An 18,191-nucleotide genomic window follows, 5' to 3' on the forward strand; every position below is an offset into this window, starting at 1 on the left:
TTCCCTCTTTCCCCCCCAATCTCTGTCTCTGTCCCCAGGCACTGAAGGCTCCCGGCAGTGACAGTCGCTCCCGGGACAGGTCACATCACGCTCACACCGCTGCAAGCCCCGGTACCTGGCCCTGCCCCTATCCGTCCCCCCCTTCCACTTCCCGCCCCCTGTGATTCCCGGGAGGGGTGTGTAAAGAACCGGCCCATCATATTCCTCTCACTCCTTCTCTGCCCTTTCCCAACCCGGAAGAGCTCTGATCTTCAGCCCAGCCCGGAGGAGGAGGAGGAGGAGGAGGGTGGGCTTTTGGAGGATGCGGCTCCCCCAGGTTTTCCCCCGCGGTGGGAGCTTGCGACATGCCAGCGCTGCTCCTGCGCTCCTGCCCTGAAAGCTCCACCGGAGCGGGACACCAGGAACCGCCTCTGCCCAGGTCAGCGAACACCCCAACCCGGGTGTCTGCATCCCCCCACACCCTTCTCCTTTCTTTAATTCTTATTTTCTTTCGTTTTTTACATTTTAACTCCTTCTCCACCTCTTTTTGCTCCTTCCTCACGTGAAGGGAATTAGGATGGGGATCTTGGTTCAAGGGCTTGAAACTTAACCCGTCGTGTCCTTCCCCTTCCTTATTCCTTAGGGGGAGAGTTGGGTTTTGCCAGTGACCTTGGAAAAAGGTACCCCCCGGCTCGGGAAAGAGAGGAAATTGGGGAAGCGGGTGAGAAAAAGCTGTTTTTCCCGCCTGTGTTAAGGAAGGAGAAAGGCTGGGATGGTCGGAGTGGGAAATGGGACACGGCACTGTCATCGCTGGGATGAGAAATGCTGATCTGAGGACGGGAAGGGAATTATCTGTGCCCGGCTCCTTACCTGTGTGCGGATCCCTCCGTATATACTGACCCACCGTTCCCTTGCGTGCAACCATGTCCGTGCGCGCAGAACTCCGCGCTTTTGAGTTTTCCCCACGTTATCATACTCAGCGATGTTGATTTGATCACGCTAACTCGCTCTGTGTTGTATAGTACGTAGTATAGGCTATGTATTTAGTACTATCTATATTTGCATTAAAAGTACCCAGCAGATAACATACAATGCGCATCCTACGCTTCTTATAGACTCTAATTAGGGCAATCTTCCGCCCCGTTCCGCACATATTCCTCCTTTTTACACCTTGTAAACGCAAGCCCCAGCCGCAGAGGGGAGACGTGTCGTTAAGCAGGATGAGATGAGGACGGGGGGGGCTCCTCACCGGAGCCGAACCCTTCCCTGTCCCCCCCGGAGGGACCCGCGGGCCGGGCCAGGCCGGACTCCGGCAGAACCCGGTGCCAGAGGACGAAGGGAGCGTTTCGCCTCTTTCCCGGCTCTCCTGGATTTAGGTCTTTCTTTTCTTTACCCTCTCGTAGGAAAATTTGCCACCTCTCAGGCTGGGTGGGAGGTGTTTCGGGATAGAGCCTGGAAATGGCTTGGGCTGTCCAGAAATGCGCGTTACCGTCTTTGGGCGCCTTTAAAACAGAAAGGGGAGAAATATCCATCTCTCTATCTCTCTATCTCTCTATCTCTCTACCTCTCTATCAATCTATCTATCCATCCATCCATCCATCCATCCATCCATCCATCCATCCACCCACCCATCCCAGTTCCTCTTACCTTCACGTCTCCGTACACAAGCAGCGGGCTCCGCGTGACGGATTTGAATGCAACTGGATAATTAATAACCACCGGCGCAGCTTGTTTGCTCCATTAGGAAGGTCCGTCCCCCCCCCCCGGCACTTTGCTCCCGGCTGGGGCAAAACGCTTCCTTCTCCCCGGGGATTTTATTGTTATTGTTATTATTTTATTTTAATTTGACTACAGACACGAGGGTTTGAGGTTTATATTTTGATTTCAAGGGGAAAAAGGACAAGACCAGGAGGCGCTTCCGGCTGGGGCAGGTAGGGAGCGGGATAATGCAGGGAAAAGAGGGGCTTAGGTAACCCCCGGGATGCAGGCAGCATCTCCGTTGTGCTGGGAGGGGGTAGGTGCCTATAGGGGCCCTTCAGAGGAATTTGGGGTGAGATATTCCCCTCCTCAGAGCGAAATCCTGCAGATTTCACCCCCCTCTCCCCGTGCTGTCTGAATTTGGGAGCCTGGGTTGGTAAATGTGAAGCACTGTGCGAGGCGGCTGTGCCGGGTTACACCCGGAGCGGAAAATCTGTGGACGCGGGGGGTTATTTTGGGGGTGCTGGGGGTGCAGGGACAGCACTAAAGTAGACGCTTCCCGGAGTAAATGACTCCGATTTTAATCCCGGGAGGTTGGGATATGCCGCTGCGCCTCGCCAAGGAACTGGGGGTGGTAAATCAGCCACCTCCTTTCACACCAACCGCACGGCGACTCGTGTTTTGTGCTGTATCTAAATCCCAGGGTGATTCCTGCTTTTGGGAAAAAATAGAACAATTAAAAAGAAAAGCCTTTAAACCCGACGGCAGCTTCACCTTCTCGGTGGGGTGCGGGGGAAACGGTGCAGATCGGGTTTAAAGCCCGCAAGACGCTTTTTGCCTTGGCTTCAAATCTATCACTGACAAAAATGATGAAGCAAACCCGAGAAACCCGAAAATAAACCGACCATTTTATGTGTATATGTAATTTATATTTTTAATGCGCATTTCCTCGATCTCCTCTTAATTTAGAGTAGATTTCTAGGGTTTTTCCTGCTTCTCCCATTTGTGAGCTCACGGTGCGGAAGTCTTTAGCGGTGCGCTGCCCGAGCGCAGCCCCGGGCAGGCGAGAACCGCGGCAAGGACCCGCGCAGCATAGCGCGGAGGGGCGCGGAGCTGGGAGAGGGGGGGAAAAGGGGGAAATGGGGGGTGGGAAATAGAGGGAAAAATACAAGAAGGAGAACGCCGTTTTAAAGAACACCTTTGGTGTCAGAGAAAGGGAAAGGATGGCGAGGGGGAGAAATAGGACTTACCATTTTGAGCTAGAAACCGGGGCTGTGCTACAGAGGGAAGAACGAGGAGAGGAAAGGAGGGTGGGAAGGGAGCTGGAATCTGCCTCCCGTCCCGGAGCAGGAAGGGGCACCGGCGGCATGGGGGGACACGGAGGTTTTCCCCCCTCCTTCTCCCTTTTGCCCGTCTCCGCTCCGCGCCTCCGCCGCGCAGTTTGGGGAATGTGTCGGGGGGAGAAGCCGCCTCTGGGACCTGCGGAGCCGGTTTTTGATCTTTCTCAGCCTCTATTTTTTTTTAGCAGTGTCCCGGGGCAGTCGCCCTCCCCTCAGCTTCAAAGAAAAGGGAGAGGAGGGGAAAGAAAAGTCTCAGTTTCTCTCCTCCCAATTTTAATTCTTCGAATTTCTTCGGCAGAACAGGGTCTCCCCCCCTCCCCCCCCCCCATGAAATAGCATCATTTGTGCTGGGAAAAAAAGTGTGTCTGGAGGGGGGGTTGGTGCACGAAGGGAGAAAAAAATTGGACCCGGTGCAATGAGCCGTTGGTTTGTTCTCTCTCCGAATTTGCATGGCTCCGGCGCTGCTTTGTGTGTGCGTGTGTTCGTGTTTCCTCCTCATCTTCGCGAAGGGGAGAGAGATGAATAATTATAAGAGAACGGAAATATGTATGTACATATTAAAAGAAAAGGAAAAGATAAAACAGAAAGGAAGAAAAAACACCCATGTGGCTGGTTTCAGAGCAGGGGGAGGCTGCATGGGGTGAGAAAGGGGAGATGCAGAAATGCGGGTGTAGTGTCTCCGTCTCTTTTTCTCTGAGATTATCATTATTATTGTTATTGTTATTATTATTATTACCACCAGCCCCTATCTGGAAGAATGCTGATTATCCTTTTTTACTGATAAAGAGAAGGGGGGGCGTGTGGTTTGGGGAAACAGCTCCTAATTCCTGCCTAATTCGCGCAGGAAAAAGAAAGAGGAAAAATCTATTCCCTCTTTGTTTAACCCCAGATTATCTCAGCAGCATTAGCAGGGCCCGACCAGGGTAGGGGGTAGGGTGTCCAAACCCGGGTCCTTCTTCCTCGGAGCAAGTTGCTGTACACAGGGAACAAAAAAAAAATGAAATAATAAAAGTAAAAAATGAAGTAACAATCTTGGGAGCTCTGCCCTGGGCCGTGTCCTCTCTGTAACCCCCCGATTCCTCGCTCCCGGCTGTTTGTACAGCTTTACCTGTCCTGTTCTGGTACCCTGGAAAAAAAACAGCCCGGCAAACGTAACTTAATCCGCTTTCAGTCAATTGTCGTCTAAAAGGGGGGTAAAAGACGGGAGAGGGGGGATGTTGTCTGCCTGTCCCCGCCCCGAGGTGCCACTCGCAGCGATGGGCACCGATGGGGACAGAGGCAGCGTGTGGCCCCGGGGTCCCGGCACCGGAAAATCCTCCCTAAATATCTATTTTATTACATAGACCTGGAGGAAAAATGAGGGGGGCGGGGAGGGGGGGCAGCTTTAGTCCCCTTTAATCATTTTTAGGGGAGGAGGAGGCTGAGTAACAGCCCCATCTCCCCTAGTTTGGGTGGGTTGTATTAATTATTATTATTATATTTAATTGTCGTTGATTCGATATATTTAATTATTTATTTCTCCGCTTTTGGGGACTTTCAGTGATTTTTGGTCAAAAGCTTTTCCTCCTGGCTTTTTTTAACACCAGAACTCGCCCCATTTTCTTCTCACACCCCCTATCCCTCCCTTAGCTAGGGAGGGATGCTGGACACCCCCCCCCCGTCACCCCCGGCAGAATTAACCCCCGAGCCCCCAGGCCTTATCTGGCGGCTGGTGGCCAGCTTGGGGCTAATTGCTCCAACAATGGGCTCCTCTGAAGGCCGAGCTGTCACTGGAAACCCTGCGGGGGGGGGGCCGAGGGGCTGGAGCCGCAGCCACAGCCTGTGAAAAGGACGGTCAAGGCCAGCGCTCCTCGGGGATCACAGATTAAACCGAGGAGGGGGGGAAATGATGGGATTGCTTTTCTCTTTCTTTCTATTCCCCCCCCCCTTATTTTTCCCCCTTCTTCTTTTTATGAAGGGGGTATTTTTGCCCTCCCCATCGCGGTTTGCCCCCCGGCTGGGAAGGGGATAGGAAAATCGCGTCTATTAGCAGGGACAAGTGGAGAAAACTAGATGTGAAAGCGAGTGGCCTCCCCCCAAATTTGGAGCTAGGGCTGCTAGAGGCAGGCGGTGCTCGGGGTCCCGCCATGTCACCCTTTAACCCCCCCCCTCCGTCGGGGCACGACGGGGCCCTCGGCGCTGTTCCCACTTCTTCCACTGGTCAGACTTGGTGTAGCTATTGATGTATTTTATTGCATTTTAATTTTATATATTTTATTTTATATATTTTAATATATATTTTATTTTATTTTAATTTTATTTTATTATTTTTTTATTTTCTATTCATTTTCATTTCATTATTTCATTTCATTCTTTTGTATTTTGACTTCATTCATTTTACCTCGCATTAAACATTCCGTACCCACCAAACAGCTGAAGGAAAGCGGTTTCCCCCTACCCCCGGACAGGGGAAAGGCACATTTTCTCGCTGCTTTAGCAATTTTCTGACCTCTAGACGGAAATCCCCCTCCTGTGGTCCCACGGCTGTAGGTCCCAGGGCTGTAACTGCGGGCGGGGGGGGGGGAGTTGGGAATCTCAGCTCACCTGGCCCAAAATCCCAGCTCGGCATTAAGACACCCCCCTCATACCCAGATGTTAAAAGAGATTTCTTTTTAAAGCGACTTTTCCCGAGTGCTGGAGACCACCCTCGCCCGCAGGGTCTGTTTAGGGGCTGGGGAAATTTGGGAAGCGGGGATAAAGAGGCAAATCCCAGGGAGACACTTCGCCCTCGCATCCATAAAATGCTTAAACCTGGAGGGGGGTGGAAAGTTTGAGCTCTTGCCTGCAAATAAACCCATTCCTCTCCACCCGTGCACCCCAATAACTGGGGTAGGGAAAGGGGGGGGGATCGCCCTGAATTTTGTTATTTGAAATAAAATAAATACATATAGATGCCTCCGCACAGAGGAGCGCGATCCCGTAGCGGCGCTCCTCTGTCCCCAGGAATGGGCCACGCCGGGGGCTTAAAACCGGGTTTAAACCGGGGTTTAAAGCGGGCGCCGGGACCGGAGCTCCCGTCTGGCGATCAGCTCCGCCGCCCGTCGAGGCGCTGGCCCCGCTGACCGGACGCCAGGAGCGGACACCGGGGAGCGACAGCTCCGCGGGGCCCGGTGCCTAATTAGCCCTCCCCTGTATAAAGACTCCAGGGAGGCGCTTTCCCCGCTGCCGGGCAGACGCGTTCTTGCCGGTGTGCGGAGAGACAGCGCGTAAAGGCACCGTGAGTGACTTTGTCTAATTCCTTGTTCCCCCCCCTCCAATTATCATCATTCCCCCCCTTTCTTTTCTTCCCCCTCTTTTTTCCTCCCCTTTTTTCTTAATTTTTTTCTTTTCCCCTCCCCCCCTTTTTTTTTAATCTTTTTCTTTTTTTTTTCCTTTTTCATTTTCTTTAGCCTTTCCTTTCCTTTGTTTTCACTTCTTCTCCTTCTCCTCTTCTCTTATTTTCCTCTTCTTCTCTGTCATTCTTCTCTTCTCTTTCTCTCTCCCTTTCCCTCTCCTTTCTCCCTATCCCCTCTTCTCCCCCCTCCCCTCTCTCTGTTCCCCTCTCCCTCCCGTCCCGCTCTCCCCCCCCAGTCCCTGCTGCCCCTGCCGGTGCCGCGGTGCCGCCGGGGCCGCTAGGGGATGCCCTGGCTCAACGCAGCGCCCGGCCCGGCCGCCGGGGCTCGGGCCTGCAGCCAATCAGCGCCTCCAGGGGCCGGCGCCCCAATTCCTGCTCGCCCCCCATTGGCTGCGGGCGCGGTGGCGGCTTCTCCTGCTGGGCGGCTGGAGGCGGCGGGGCCGGGACCGGGGTAGAGACCGGGGTAAGGACCGGGGCCGGTTCCCCCCACCCCTTCCTCAGCCCACCTCGGGCTGCAGCTCCCGCTCCCCTTCCCCGAGCTCCTCGCCTTGCCCCGCACTGAGATCTCAGGCAAAAAGGGAAAGAAACCACCCCAAACTACCCCAAAACCGTGTTATTCCCACACGCCGCCGTTCCCTGCTCCTATATCCTTAATAATAATAACAATTAAATCCTTTACGAGACGGAGCCGCTCTAAACCCGCCGCTGCAGGAGCAGGGGCCTCTCACGGAGGTCCTGCACCTGCCGGTACATCCCAGCTCATCCCGGCTGCTCCCGGGGGGCTCCCATCTCTCCTGCCCTTTCCCGGGGTGTCTGCAGGAGAAGCGAACCGGTCCCGTCCCCACCGGAGTCGGCATTGGCAGAGTTTCCCGGCGAGCAGGAAAACTTCTTTTCCTCCTTAAAAGAGGGGAAACTAGGAAATAATTAAAAAGAAAAGGCGCGGGGGGAGGGGGGGGGGAAGACTCAAAGTTGGTCCAAAGGGGTTCCGGAGGGGGCGGCCGGTGCGTCCAGCCGGTCCCCTCCTCGGGCGGGGACAGGCTCCGCCTCCCCCGGGCTTATGACACTGGAACCTCCTTAAGTTGCGTCTCGCCACAGCTGTCTGTAAGCACTGAGCCGGCTGGCGCCATCCTGCTCCTTTCAGAAAGAATGCCTTCCCTGTAAAAAAAAAAAAAAAGAGAGGGAAAGAAAAAAAAAAAAAGGGAGTGAGAGAGGGAGGAAAATAAAAAACCAACACAAAAATAGGGAAAAAAAAAAAAAAATAGGGCGAGCGAGCGAGCACAATCTGATCTGATCAAGCACTTTCAGCTTCATCCCTCCCGGGTCACACACTGCTTCTCCACCAAGGTTTGTGCGGAATTTCTTTAGCAACTTGTCGCTTGTTTTTCCTCCCTCCCTCCTCTTCCCCCCCTCTCCTTTTCCCCTTCCCTGCACTCCCACCCCCTTCTGCATCGCTTCCCCCCCCCGCCCTTGTATCCCCCTTTCCTTTCTCTTTTCCCCCTTCTTCCCCTCTTTCTCGGTTGCATAATAATTAATGAGCAATCAAAGTGACTCCAGGCTGCGGAGCAGCGAATGGCACAAGTTCTCACCGGCTTAAGCTACTGGAGCTCCTCAGGTGCAAATGGAGCAAATAAACAAATAAACAAACAACCGCGATGACAAAAAAAAAAGAGAGAGCCCCCAAAAAACCCACCCCCAATAACCCAGCGAGAGTAGGAGGAGGGCGGTGAGACCTGCTCCGGGCAGGGAGAGAGCGAAAGAGAAAGAGGCGCTGGGAGAGGTGGGTCCAGGGCAGAGCAGGCGCTTCCCAGGGATGGCTGCCGAGGGATGGGATGGGTTTTCTCCTGCCTAAAAAGTCAGGTGCTAAAGTTCAGAACTTCTCAAGCACGTTTTTCTCTCTTGCCTCTCCCTCCTCTCTCTCTCTCTCTCTGCTCCTTCCCTTTCCTCTTTCTCGTTACAGGTGATCAAAGAAGAGAAACATCTGCAAAAGAGCGGAAGATACCGAGGGGATCTCACTTCGTAGAGATTTTTTTTCCCCTGAGTTAGTTTTCTTTTTTTTTCTCCCTTTTTTTTAAATTACATTATTTTTCTTCTTTTTTTTTCTTTTTCTTTTATTATTTTTTTTTTACTTTTTTTTTTTTTTTTTTTTTGGAATCGACCTTTTCTCACCATACCCCCCCTCCCCTCCACTTCCAACCAAACCTAACCAGAAAACATCCCCAAACTCGCCGAGCACTTCCCCCCCTGCTCCCAGTAACTCCAGCACCGTCTCCCCCTCCGCTCTCAAGCCTTCCGCGCCTTGCTGAGGAGGAGGAGGAAGAGGAGGAAGAGCAGCGGCGGAGCAGCGGGCGCGGAAGATGGAGGTCTCCACGGACCAGCCGCGGTGGGTGAGCCACCACCACCCGGCCGTGCTCAATGGGCAGCACCCGGACTCGCATCACCCCACGCTTGGCCATACCTACATGGACCCCACGCAGTATCCTCTCGCCGAGGAAGTGGATGTACTTTTTAATATCGACGGACAAGGCAACCCCGTCCCGCCGTATTATGGCAACTCCGTGAGAGCCACCGTGCAGAGATACCCCACGACCCATCACGGTGAGTGCCCCGCAGACACCGAGACCCCGGCCCCGACCCAGGCGGCTCCGCGCTGCCCCGAGCCCCGGGGCCCGGGCAGACCCGCTGCTGCCGGCAGGGAAACGACGTCACGGGTGGATTTTGGGGTTGGCTTGTTGGAAATAAACCCAAATCCAGGTTACATTCCTTCCTCCTTTCCTTTCTCTTTCTTTACTTATTTCTTTTTTTAACTATCTCTTTTTCTCTGTTTCTTTATCCTTCTTTTTTTCTCTTATTTCTTTTCCTCTTTTCTCTCTATTTCTTCTTCCTCTCTTTCCCTTCTTTCTCTCTTTCTTTACCCCTTTCCCTTCTTTCTCTCTTTCTTTACCCCTTTCCCTTCTTTCTCTCTTTTCTTTACACTTCTTCTCCTCTTTTCTTTACACTTCTTTCCCTTTCTTTCACTTGCTCTTTTTCTCTCTTCTCGTACTTCTCTCCCTTCTCTCTCCCTTCCCCCCTTTCTCTCACTATCCTTCTTTTCTTTCTTTCCCTTTCATCTTTCTCTTGCTCTCTTCCTCTTCCCCTCTTTTTAGCCCCCGCCCCGCTTCAATTAGGTGAACAGTCAGGGTTTTCACGCGGTGTTTAGTTTTTGCACGATTAAGCTGCTCTGGGGCAGAAAAGCCGGCTGGGGAGCAGGGGTGTGAAGATGACCCCGCTGTCCTCACGCTTGGGTTATTCCATTGGCACTCGGGGAGCTTGCTAGGGCTTGGGTCGAAACTTCCACACATGCACCCAGGGCCGCACCACGGCGTGTGTTAAAGATAAAGAAAGACAAAACATAAATGCCTTGGTGTCGTTAGGTATCAGCCGGGTGTGTTTTCCTGAGGGTCCTGCAGGAAGGTAATGATCCACAGTGTGAGTTTAGTTCCTGGGTCACAGCTTTTAGAAAGGAGGTGAAATACCTGGCGCCGATGGGGCCCAGGTCCACCGAGGGATGAGCGCTTTGGGGCCATCTTTTAGGTGAAATTGGAGAGATGCAGTGTTTGTAGCTGGAGTTTGCCTGTGTGGTGAAGAAAATAGGGAAAAGAGGAAAAACCAAAAAAAGGAGGGAAAAAGCAGATGGTGATTTGTGAAGCCGGACAGTGGCCTCTGAATACCCGAGGTTTGCAGTGGAAATCACCCCAAAGTCAAGGAGCAAAAAGTGGGATGAGTGAGCAGAGATGGAGGCAAGCCGGTTCGGGGGCTGCTCCCGGCCCTCAACTACTTGTTGAGTGCGGGTCTGCATTAGGCTCCGCTCAGTAACCGCATTGTTCTGCTATTAGTCCCTTTAAAACAATTATTTCTAAGGATCAGCAGCCTTTGTCCGTTCTTTCTTTGCATTTCTCTTTCTTTTTCCCCAATATATCAGCAGAAAGTGGAAATGCGGTCTCTCTGATCTAGCCTGAATATTATTTACTATGCTACTTCCTGGAGAAGATAATGAATCTTGACCCTTTCTATTCGTATAACCCACCTTCCCTTCCTTTCGAGCAGTTACTTTCAGTATTGTTCACAAATGCCTGGTACGGTGCAAAAGTAGCTTGGAGATTTTCTAGACACGCACAAGCTCCCATGCAAACATACGTGTCCACACTGCACCAGCTCTTTAACTCTCCCTGGCTCTGTAGATCTCTGTTTGCATCTCTCCTTCTGTATATTTAACAGCCTCTACACACATATCACGATACCTACAGAGGCTGAGGCTCTTTAGATGTCAAATCCTTTTCCAGGGCTCTATTAGCAGGCACAAACTTGCTCTTTTCCAGTTGAGTAACTGTGGTTTTCAGCTTATAGTCTTTTGCTGAAGTTGCCGTGGATTTTAGGTAGATTTGATTTTTTGGGGGGATATAGTTTTATTTCTTATAGCGAGGGCAGAAATTAATTTAAAATATTAGGTACCATCCCTTAAGAACATTTATAACCGAAGAAGAAAAAAAGGGTTTAACTGCGTAAATCTAGCCTAGTAAAACTATTTCATATTTACTTCAAAGCCCAGGTCTGTATGTTAAAATACAAGTGGAGGGTCTCTTGTCAAAAGAAGGGGATGGAGACTTTCTTTCGGGACAGTGGGTGCTCTCTGCATGTGCCATATCGCCACGAAAAAGCCGCCTGACATTTATGTGCAGCCTCATGGAAGAGGGGGAAAAAACAAAAAGAGACAAACTGGGCAGTTTGCAATGTTTATCGGCTCTGTTGGGAAGATTCTTGTCATGTTTGATGGCATCTTCTGGTCTCCTTCGTTTGGCCAGAATATTCCCAAGGTTTATAGCCCAAGGCAGCGTGCGGGAAATTATTTTCCAACTAAGAAAAATTAAGTGAATTCTGTAGCTGGGGCTTGGCAATTTCACGCAGGATCTTCGCTTTATAGGCTGGGAAGGGGAGCCATTGAAGCCAAATTCCATGTCCCGAGGGGGATCCGGGGGGGACACATCCCCGAGCGGGGTCGGGGCTGTTATCGCTTTTAATTGTGACTTTTTAAAGGGGAGCGGGGTTTTACATCCGATGTCATTTGGGTTACGGAGCCCTTTGAGGGGGGGTAAGCGGGAGGGGGGTCCGGCCCGGCCCCCCGTGTGTCCGGGGGGCGAGGGGAGTGTGACCGGCGTGCGGCTGTGCTCTCTCCGCGCAGGGAGCCAGGTCTGCCGCCCGCCGCTGCTGCACGGCTCGCTGCCCTGGCTGGATGGGAGCAAGGCGCTGGGCAGCCACCACAGCGCTTCCCCATGGAACCTCAGCCCTTTCTCCAAGACCTCCATCCATCACAGCTCACCTGGACCCCTCTCCGTTTATCCACCCGCCTCCTCTTCTACTTTATCCGCCGGCCACTCCAGCCCGCACCTCTTCACCTTCCCGCCGACCCCTCCTAAAGATGTGTCCCCGGATCCGTCCATCTCCACACCCGGCTCCACCGGCTCCACTCGGCAGGACGAGAAGGAATGCATCAAATACCAGGTGTCCCTGGCCGATACCATGAAGCTGGAGTCCTCTCACTCCCGGAGCAGCATGGCCTCTTTAGGAGGAGCCACCTCCTCTGCTCATCACCCCATCACGACCTACCCGCCGTATGTCCCAGAATATGGCTCTGGACTTTTTCCTCCCAGTAGCCTCCTAGGAGGATCGCCTACCGGGTTTGGGTGTAAATCGCGACCGAAAGCACGGTCAAGCACAGGTAGGGCTTTTGGCTTCTTCATCCCCCTTGCTCGGGAGAGGAAGTTATGCGGGAAAGCGGGAGGGCAAAGAGACAGGGCTTGCCCCCACCCTTCCCGTGCAGAGAGATGCGCGCAAGCATCCGTGTGATGAAAGTCCCAGGGCTGGGGGTCAACACTTCACCTTGCCCTGGTTTATAACCCAGCTCCCCCTTGGCCAGTCCTGGCTGGGGGTGCAGCCCCAGGCCTGTCGGGCACCCCCCAGCTCCTCAGGGCTTCTGCCCGGTGGATGCTCCGGTCCCCCTCCCGCCTCCCCAGGAGCCCCCGGTGCACTCAGCTCCGGCGCCTGGGGAGGAAGCGAAACCCCGGGAACCGCAGCATTAGTGTATCTCTCTGTATTGTCATGATGGTACTAAATCCCGGCCAACTTCCCTTGCCTGTCCTCTCCGCCTCGCTCTTCCCAGGGCCTCTTCTCCGGACATAAGCAGAGGGTTTTCCCTGGGGGCGGTGAGAGGACCCCGACGTATCCCCCAGCCCCATCCACCTCCGTCCAAGGGCTTTGCCCACCTCCAGCCCCATCCATCTCCATCCAAGGGCTTTGCCCATACCTAATACACCACCCCAAAGCTGACAGCAGGCCTCGGGGTGGGGGGACCCGAGGGGTCCCAGCGCTCTGCGCACCCCGCGGAGTGCGGGGGTTGCGCGGCTGTGGGTCCCGATGGCCGAACGCTCCGAGTTTGGACGTTTGTGTGCTGCGAGGGGTGTGTGTGTGTGTGTGTGCATAGGAAAGGGCCATTAGTCAAAACTCTCCTTTTTTTCTCTCTATTTTTTTTTTTCCGAGGAGGCTGCTGCAGGGTTGCCTGGCATGAATGAGATCAGTTTTCAGGGTTTTTCCAGGGTGACATTTACTCTGTCTGTCTGAGCAGGGACTGTCTCTATTTAGCTCATATGTTTGAGCTAATCCAATTATTTTCAGACTGCTGCACGCGACAGTTGCATTGTTTATCCAGCGCCAGGAACTTTAATAGAGTCCGGATGCGGTTAGAGTGACAAAAAAACCCAGACCTGTATGTTTTGTACATGAAAGCAGGGGAGAGAGAGAGATGGAGTGAAACAAAAGAGAGGGACAGAGGCTCAAACAGCCCCGGAGCGGCTGCCCCCGTTTAACCGGAGGGGAACAAAACGACCTGGGTATTAACCGGAGCGCCTCCCCGCCTGGCCCCGGTACTGACCGAGTGCTGTGTCGGGGTAGGGACCGGTTGATTCTGGTGATGCCGGGACGGGCCGAGCTCCCCCGGCCGCCCGCTGAGCCGCAGCTCCCGCCGGCGCACCGGCTGCGCGGTATTTTCAAACCGTCTTTCCCCCCCGCTCCGCCCCCCTCGTTGTTTTCCTTTTGCCACTTTCTGTTACTTTACCTTCTAGAGAGACATCTGCGGTTCGTGATAACCCAACCCCAGCAGCAACACCTATTTTTCTTTCTTTTTTTTTTTTTTTTTAAAGTTGATTTTAGCAAGCTGGGAAGCTCTCAGACAAAGAGGGTTAGTGCTGGAGGAAAAAGAGAGGGAACAGGCTGTTTTTGCAGGACGAAAGAGGCTGAAAAAGAGAGTTTTTTGTTGTTGTTTTTTGGAGGGGTGGTGAGAGGAGAGGGGTTTAGTGCAAAGGCTCTGGAAAAACGGTTGCCGTTTGTGGTTAGGGCGCGGATGCCTCTTGCTTGAACGCAGCGCAGGCTGGGGCAGTGGGGAGCCGGCTCTACGCTGAGTTAGCTCTGCTCTGGCCGGCTGAGGTCTTCTGCTGCTCTCACATGGGCCAGGAGTGTCATTAGGTGCAAGAAAACCAACCTAAATAAACCAAACGCCTAACAAAAAACCCCCTCAACCCTCTGAAAGTAGCTGAGATGCATTCCCGCCCCCCCCCCCCCAATTCCCTTTTCCAAGCTGGGGCTGGGGGAAACCCCCCAATAGCTGGGGAGAGAATAGAGAGGTGCCAAAAAGGAGGAGAAGAAGGAGGGAAAGACCCTAATTAGGGCTCAGGGCTATTTGGGATTCCAAATATTGGGGATGGATCATCAGGCTGCAGATGTGGTGGGGAAGCCAGAGAGGTTTCTGCAAGTTGGGTGGTGGAAGCTTAATTGCAAATTAATCAATAGCAGATATTGGCAGAGTGGTTGTGTATTGACTGGGGCCGAGGAGGCCAAGGCTGAGGAGTGGTTGTTGAGCTGTGATTATTTTGGGGGGCCTTGATGTGGTTTGACATGAGGCCAAAGGAAGATTGCCCCCTTCCCAGGATGATGAATGCCCCTGGGAGCTGGGACAGTGCTCTAGGAGTGACCTTGGGATCCTTGGAAAGGGGGGCATGGACTTACATTGGGTATCCGTCCATCTCAGGGGAAAGGGATGGAGGCTCCTTGCAAAGCCTGCCAAGGTTTGTCTGGTCCATGTGGCAACATGGGGGCTGGAGGGCTGTAAAAGCCCTAAATCCAGAGGTGAGGGGGAATTGTCATCCCCCCGTTAAGGAGCCCCTTGAGCCACCGTGGTGTTCGGGTTGTCATGGTCACCATCCCCCTTTTGCTGGGACATGGGCCTGATGCTGCCCATGGGGTGATGCTGGGGAGGGGGATGGGATGCCAGGGATGTTGCTCAGCCATGACCTTGGATCCTTGCTTGGACCTCCTGAGTTTGGAGAGGACTGACAGGGCCCAGCGGGGCTGAATCTCGGGGGGTTGTTGCATTCTGGGGGGGCCTTTCCTCAGCCTCTTTTATCTCTGCTTTCCCTAAGTGAACTATGTGCTCTCTTGTTTTCAGAAGGCAGGGAGTGTGTAAATTGTGGGGCTACCTCAACCCCTCTGTGGAGAAGAGACGGCACCGGGCACTATTTGTGTAACGCCTGCGGACTCTATCACAAAATGAACGGGCAGAACCGGCCCCTGATCAAACCCAAGAGAAGGCTGGTGAGTCTCCTTCTTTTTCATTCTTTCATTACCACCTTCTGCAACTTTTGCTTCTTGTTTGCAGCTCGGGGTGGACAGGGAAGCTCAGCCAGCTCCAGAATCTGGTCCCACTGCATCAGAGGGCTGGGAGACAGGGATGCTCAGAGTGATGCTCCCAGCTGCTGTGGGCCTCAGTTGTCTGGTCCTCTTGCAAAGTGCAAAACAGGTTAAAAAATCAAGATCCAGGGCTTCTTGCAAACCAGAACTGAGTTTTCTCCCAGGGCACAATGGGGCAGCTGCCTCTGCAGCGCTCTTCGGGATGGTGACCCAAGGGCAGTGGCTCTTTCCAGGAGCTAAGGGCAAAGTAATCATTTCCTAGTGACCAAAGAGATTAGTATCAGGAGAACAGGATTTCTCCTGGGATCTCCACACTGCTGTCTTTCCCTTTCCAAGTGTGTCTCCATCCCCTTTGGCTGGCTGTGTTGTGGAAGGGGAACCCAAGCTGGGTACCTGCTGCCACTGGGGCATCACCTGGTCTTTGATCCTGCAAAATTCTTGGCTGGTGCCACTTAAGCCTTGTGTGGTCATTTGTACCTCAACTATATGGGTTTAAGTTGTGTCATTCCCCTCTGAGTTGGTGTGAACGAGGACACAAGGTAGGGGATGGAAAAGGCTGGTGAATGTGCAAAGCTGAGTGTGTACCTGAGGCCGCAGAAGTTGGAGGAAGACAAAATGCACAGCTATATTTGAAATCCTAGTTGTGAGCCTCAGGACTATACAATGTACAGGCAATAAGTTACAGCATCACCAGCGATCTACTTATGAATTTCCCTGGAAGCCACAAAAAGGTCTGGAAGCTGTGGGCATGGCTAATAAATGCATTGCAATAATTTGGCAAATAACCAGGCAAACCACAAGGGGAAAATATATATCAAGTGGGGGGAAAAAATATGTTCCCTGCTTGGGAAGTTGTTGAATGTTTCAAATCAGGGCAGGTTTGGTTTCGTTTGGATTCAAGATGTGGATGGGCTCTTGGAGCCCGCTCAAAATGCAGAGCAAAAGCAGCTCTTGCCACTCAGTGAGGTTTCTGAGGTGATGGATGGATCCAGCTGGTTGCATAAGGCTTGCGCCCGGCATGGCTGGATCCTGTGGGAAGGAGAAGAGTGGTTTATTGACCTTGTATTCCCCATGAAGGTGCTTATGGCCTCAGATGGGCAAGTCTTAAGCATGGATTCAGCTTCCTCACCCGCAAAACTGGACTGGCTGTATTGGACCAACTTTATTCCCATAGGCGCCGGGAAGTGTTTGCAGGATACGGCCCCAGGAGCGGTTATGCTATGAGAGGCAGTGGTGGCAGCTCTGTCTGGCCATGTGGGTTTGGGAGAAGATGTGGGTTTGCTCTTCTACCCCCAGACTTCCCACGGAAGAAACTTCTCAGTGCTTTTCTATACGGGAAAAGCCTGTATAGGAACATGTTGTTCTCCTTCATCTTTCATAACCTTGTTAGAAAAAAGGAAAAGCTTTCTAGGGAGGGAAGTAGAGGCTGGGATTTTAATTCTTTTGGGCAGCTCTTTTGCTGCCTTCTCCTCCTCCCCCCCGGCCCTTGTGTCTTAAACACACACCCCTTCGTTTTCTTTTTCCTTTTCTTCTTTTTTTTTTTTTTTCTCCTCCTCGTTCTCTCTTTATGTGTAAAGTTAACTTCCTAGGAAAAAGCTGCCGGATATCTGAGCCCTGGAGATAACTCCTAAACAACAGCTCTGTTTCCCCAGCCCAAACACACAGGAGCTTGAGCGTATCCAAACAAGCAGAGGGGGAGGCAGAATAGGAAAGCGGCTGGAAAAAGGAGGGGGGGGAGAGCTTTCAAACACTGTCTGATGGAACCACGAAAGAATGTCCCGAGTCACCCTCAGCCCGGCACATGTAAAATGAACTGTATAAATAAATACATTGTAAAAGGTCATTCTTGGGGGAAAAAAAATAGGAGAGGGAAAGAAAAAAAGTAAGAGGAGACCTTGCCTTGCATAATCGCTCCAATCTTGGGTATTTTAGTTAAAGTTACAGAAAGTTCCTGTTCTTTGAACATGGCCTTTGCTAAATGGGAACTTTTGAATTTTCTATATATATATTTTTTATCCAGCACTGCCTGGGGGAGAGAAAAAAAAAAAAAAAAGAGAAACATTTCTAATACTGGTTGTATCTCTATTTATTTCCCTTGCTAACCTCCAAAAAAACCCAGAAGGCACGAAAGCTGGGCCCACGTTTGCTTTTCATGTGCATCGATGTTGATGTGTGTGTGCGTCTGTGGCTTGACTTGATCTTTCCTGACTTGTGAAGGCGAGTGGGCTGGCGAAGGTGACATGTGATGGAGGCTCAGGCTGGGAATCCAGTTTGTGCTCCTCTGCCTCTGCCACAAATTTCCTGCGTGACCTTGGGCTGGTTTTGTAGGCTCTGATCCCAGGCAAGCCGAAGCTAATGAAAGGACTCCAATGGGTGGGAGAGAGAAGGCAAATAAATCCTTTAGATGCTGAGAACCCAGCCCAAGGTTTGTTAAATTCAATGGGTGCCTTTGTAAGGGCTTCCTTTAGGGAAGATGGATTGCGCCTTGCCAGCCAAGGGGGCCTAGACAGCTCTGCTTCATCTTGGGGGGAAGATCTGGAGATGTTGCAGGAACAGGGAGGTGGTACCATGCCACCACAGCCTGTGAGACATGTCTACAGCCCTCCTGGACACCATTCCCATCCCTGTTGAAGCCAATAGCAGCCCCGCCACTGCTATTGCTGAGATAAAACCTTCCTTTGGATTTTCTTCCTTTCCCTGCCAATGTGGATGCAGAGCTTTCCGCTTCCACGTCCAGTCGTGTTGGTTTTGGAAGGATTATAGCAAATTTCTCAGAAGGTCCCTGCACATGCAGTCACATTTAGCTCATGCTTGCAGCGTTGTGGGTGCCCCGTGCAAATCCAGACACTGAAAATGTCCCTTAATTAAGCATCTTTATCAGTGCGTGATTCCTCCCACATCATCCTCAATTCCGCCTTCTCATCACTACCAGCACTTCTGAAGTTGTGCCCTCGCTCACACACAGCTGGGCCATGAGGGTCTGGTCCTACAGATGATATGGTGCACCCTGTTAGTCATCCCACTACTTG

The 18,191-nt window shown here is 52.4% G+C and overlaps 1 protein-coding gene across 5 annotated transcripts in view; it reads left to right on the plus strand.

Moving 5' to 3' along the window:
* The first annotated feature begins 296 nt into the window (after positions 1–296).
* The window catches only part of GATA3 (GATA binding protein 3), a 28,079-nt gene continuing 10,184 nt past the window's right edge, over positions 297–18,191 (plus strand). For 2 of the 5 annotated variants that reach the window (XM_030479802.1, XM_030479806.1), the window contains exons 1-4: positions 7,467–7,734; positions 8,348–8,985; positions 11,606–12,142; positions 14,921–15,066. In XM_030479802.1, the coding sequence (XP_030335662.1) occupies positions 8,745–8,985; positions 11,606–12,142; positions 14,921–15,066 (924 nt within the window). In that variant the 5' untranslated portion in view covers positions 7,467–7,734; positions 8,348–8,744. Of the gene's footprint in view, positions 419–7,466; positions 7,735–8,347; positions 8,986–11,605; positions 12,143–14,920; positions 15,067–18,191 lie in introns of those variants that run through there. The other 3 variants (XM_030479803.1, XM_030479805.1, XM_030479804.1) reach the window with 3 other exon arrangements.

Source organism: Strigops habroptila, chromosome 3 (assembly GCF_004027225.2).
Source record: "Strigops habroptila isolate Jane chromosome 3, bStrHab1.2.pri, whole genome shotgun sequence".
In the NCBI taxonomy this organism is placed as follows: domain Eukaryota; kingdom Metazoa; phylum Chordata; class Aves; order Psittaciformes; family Psittacidae; genus Strigops; species Strigops habroptila.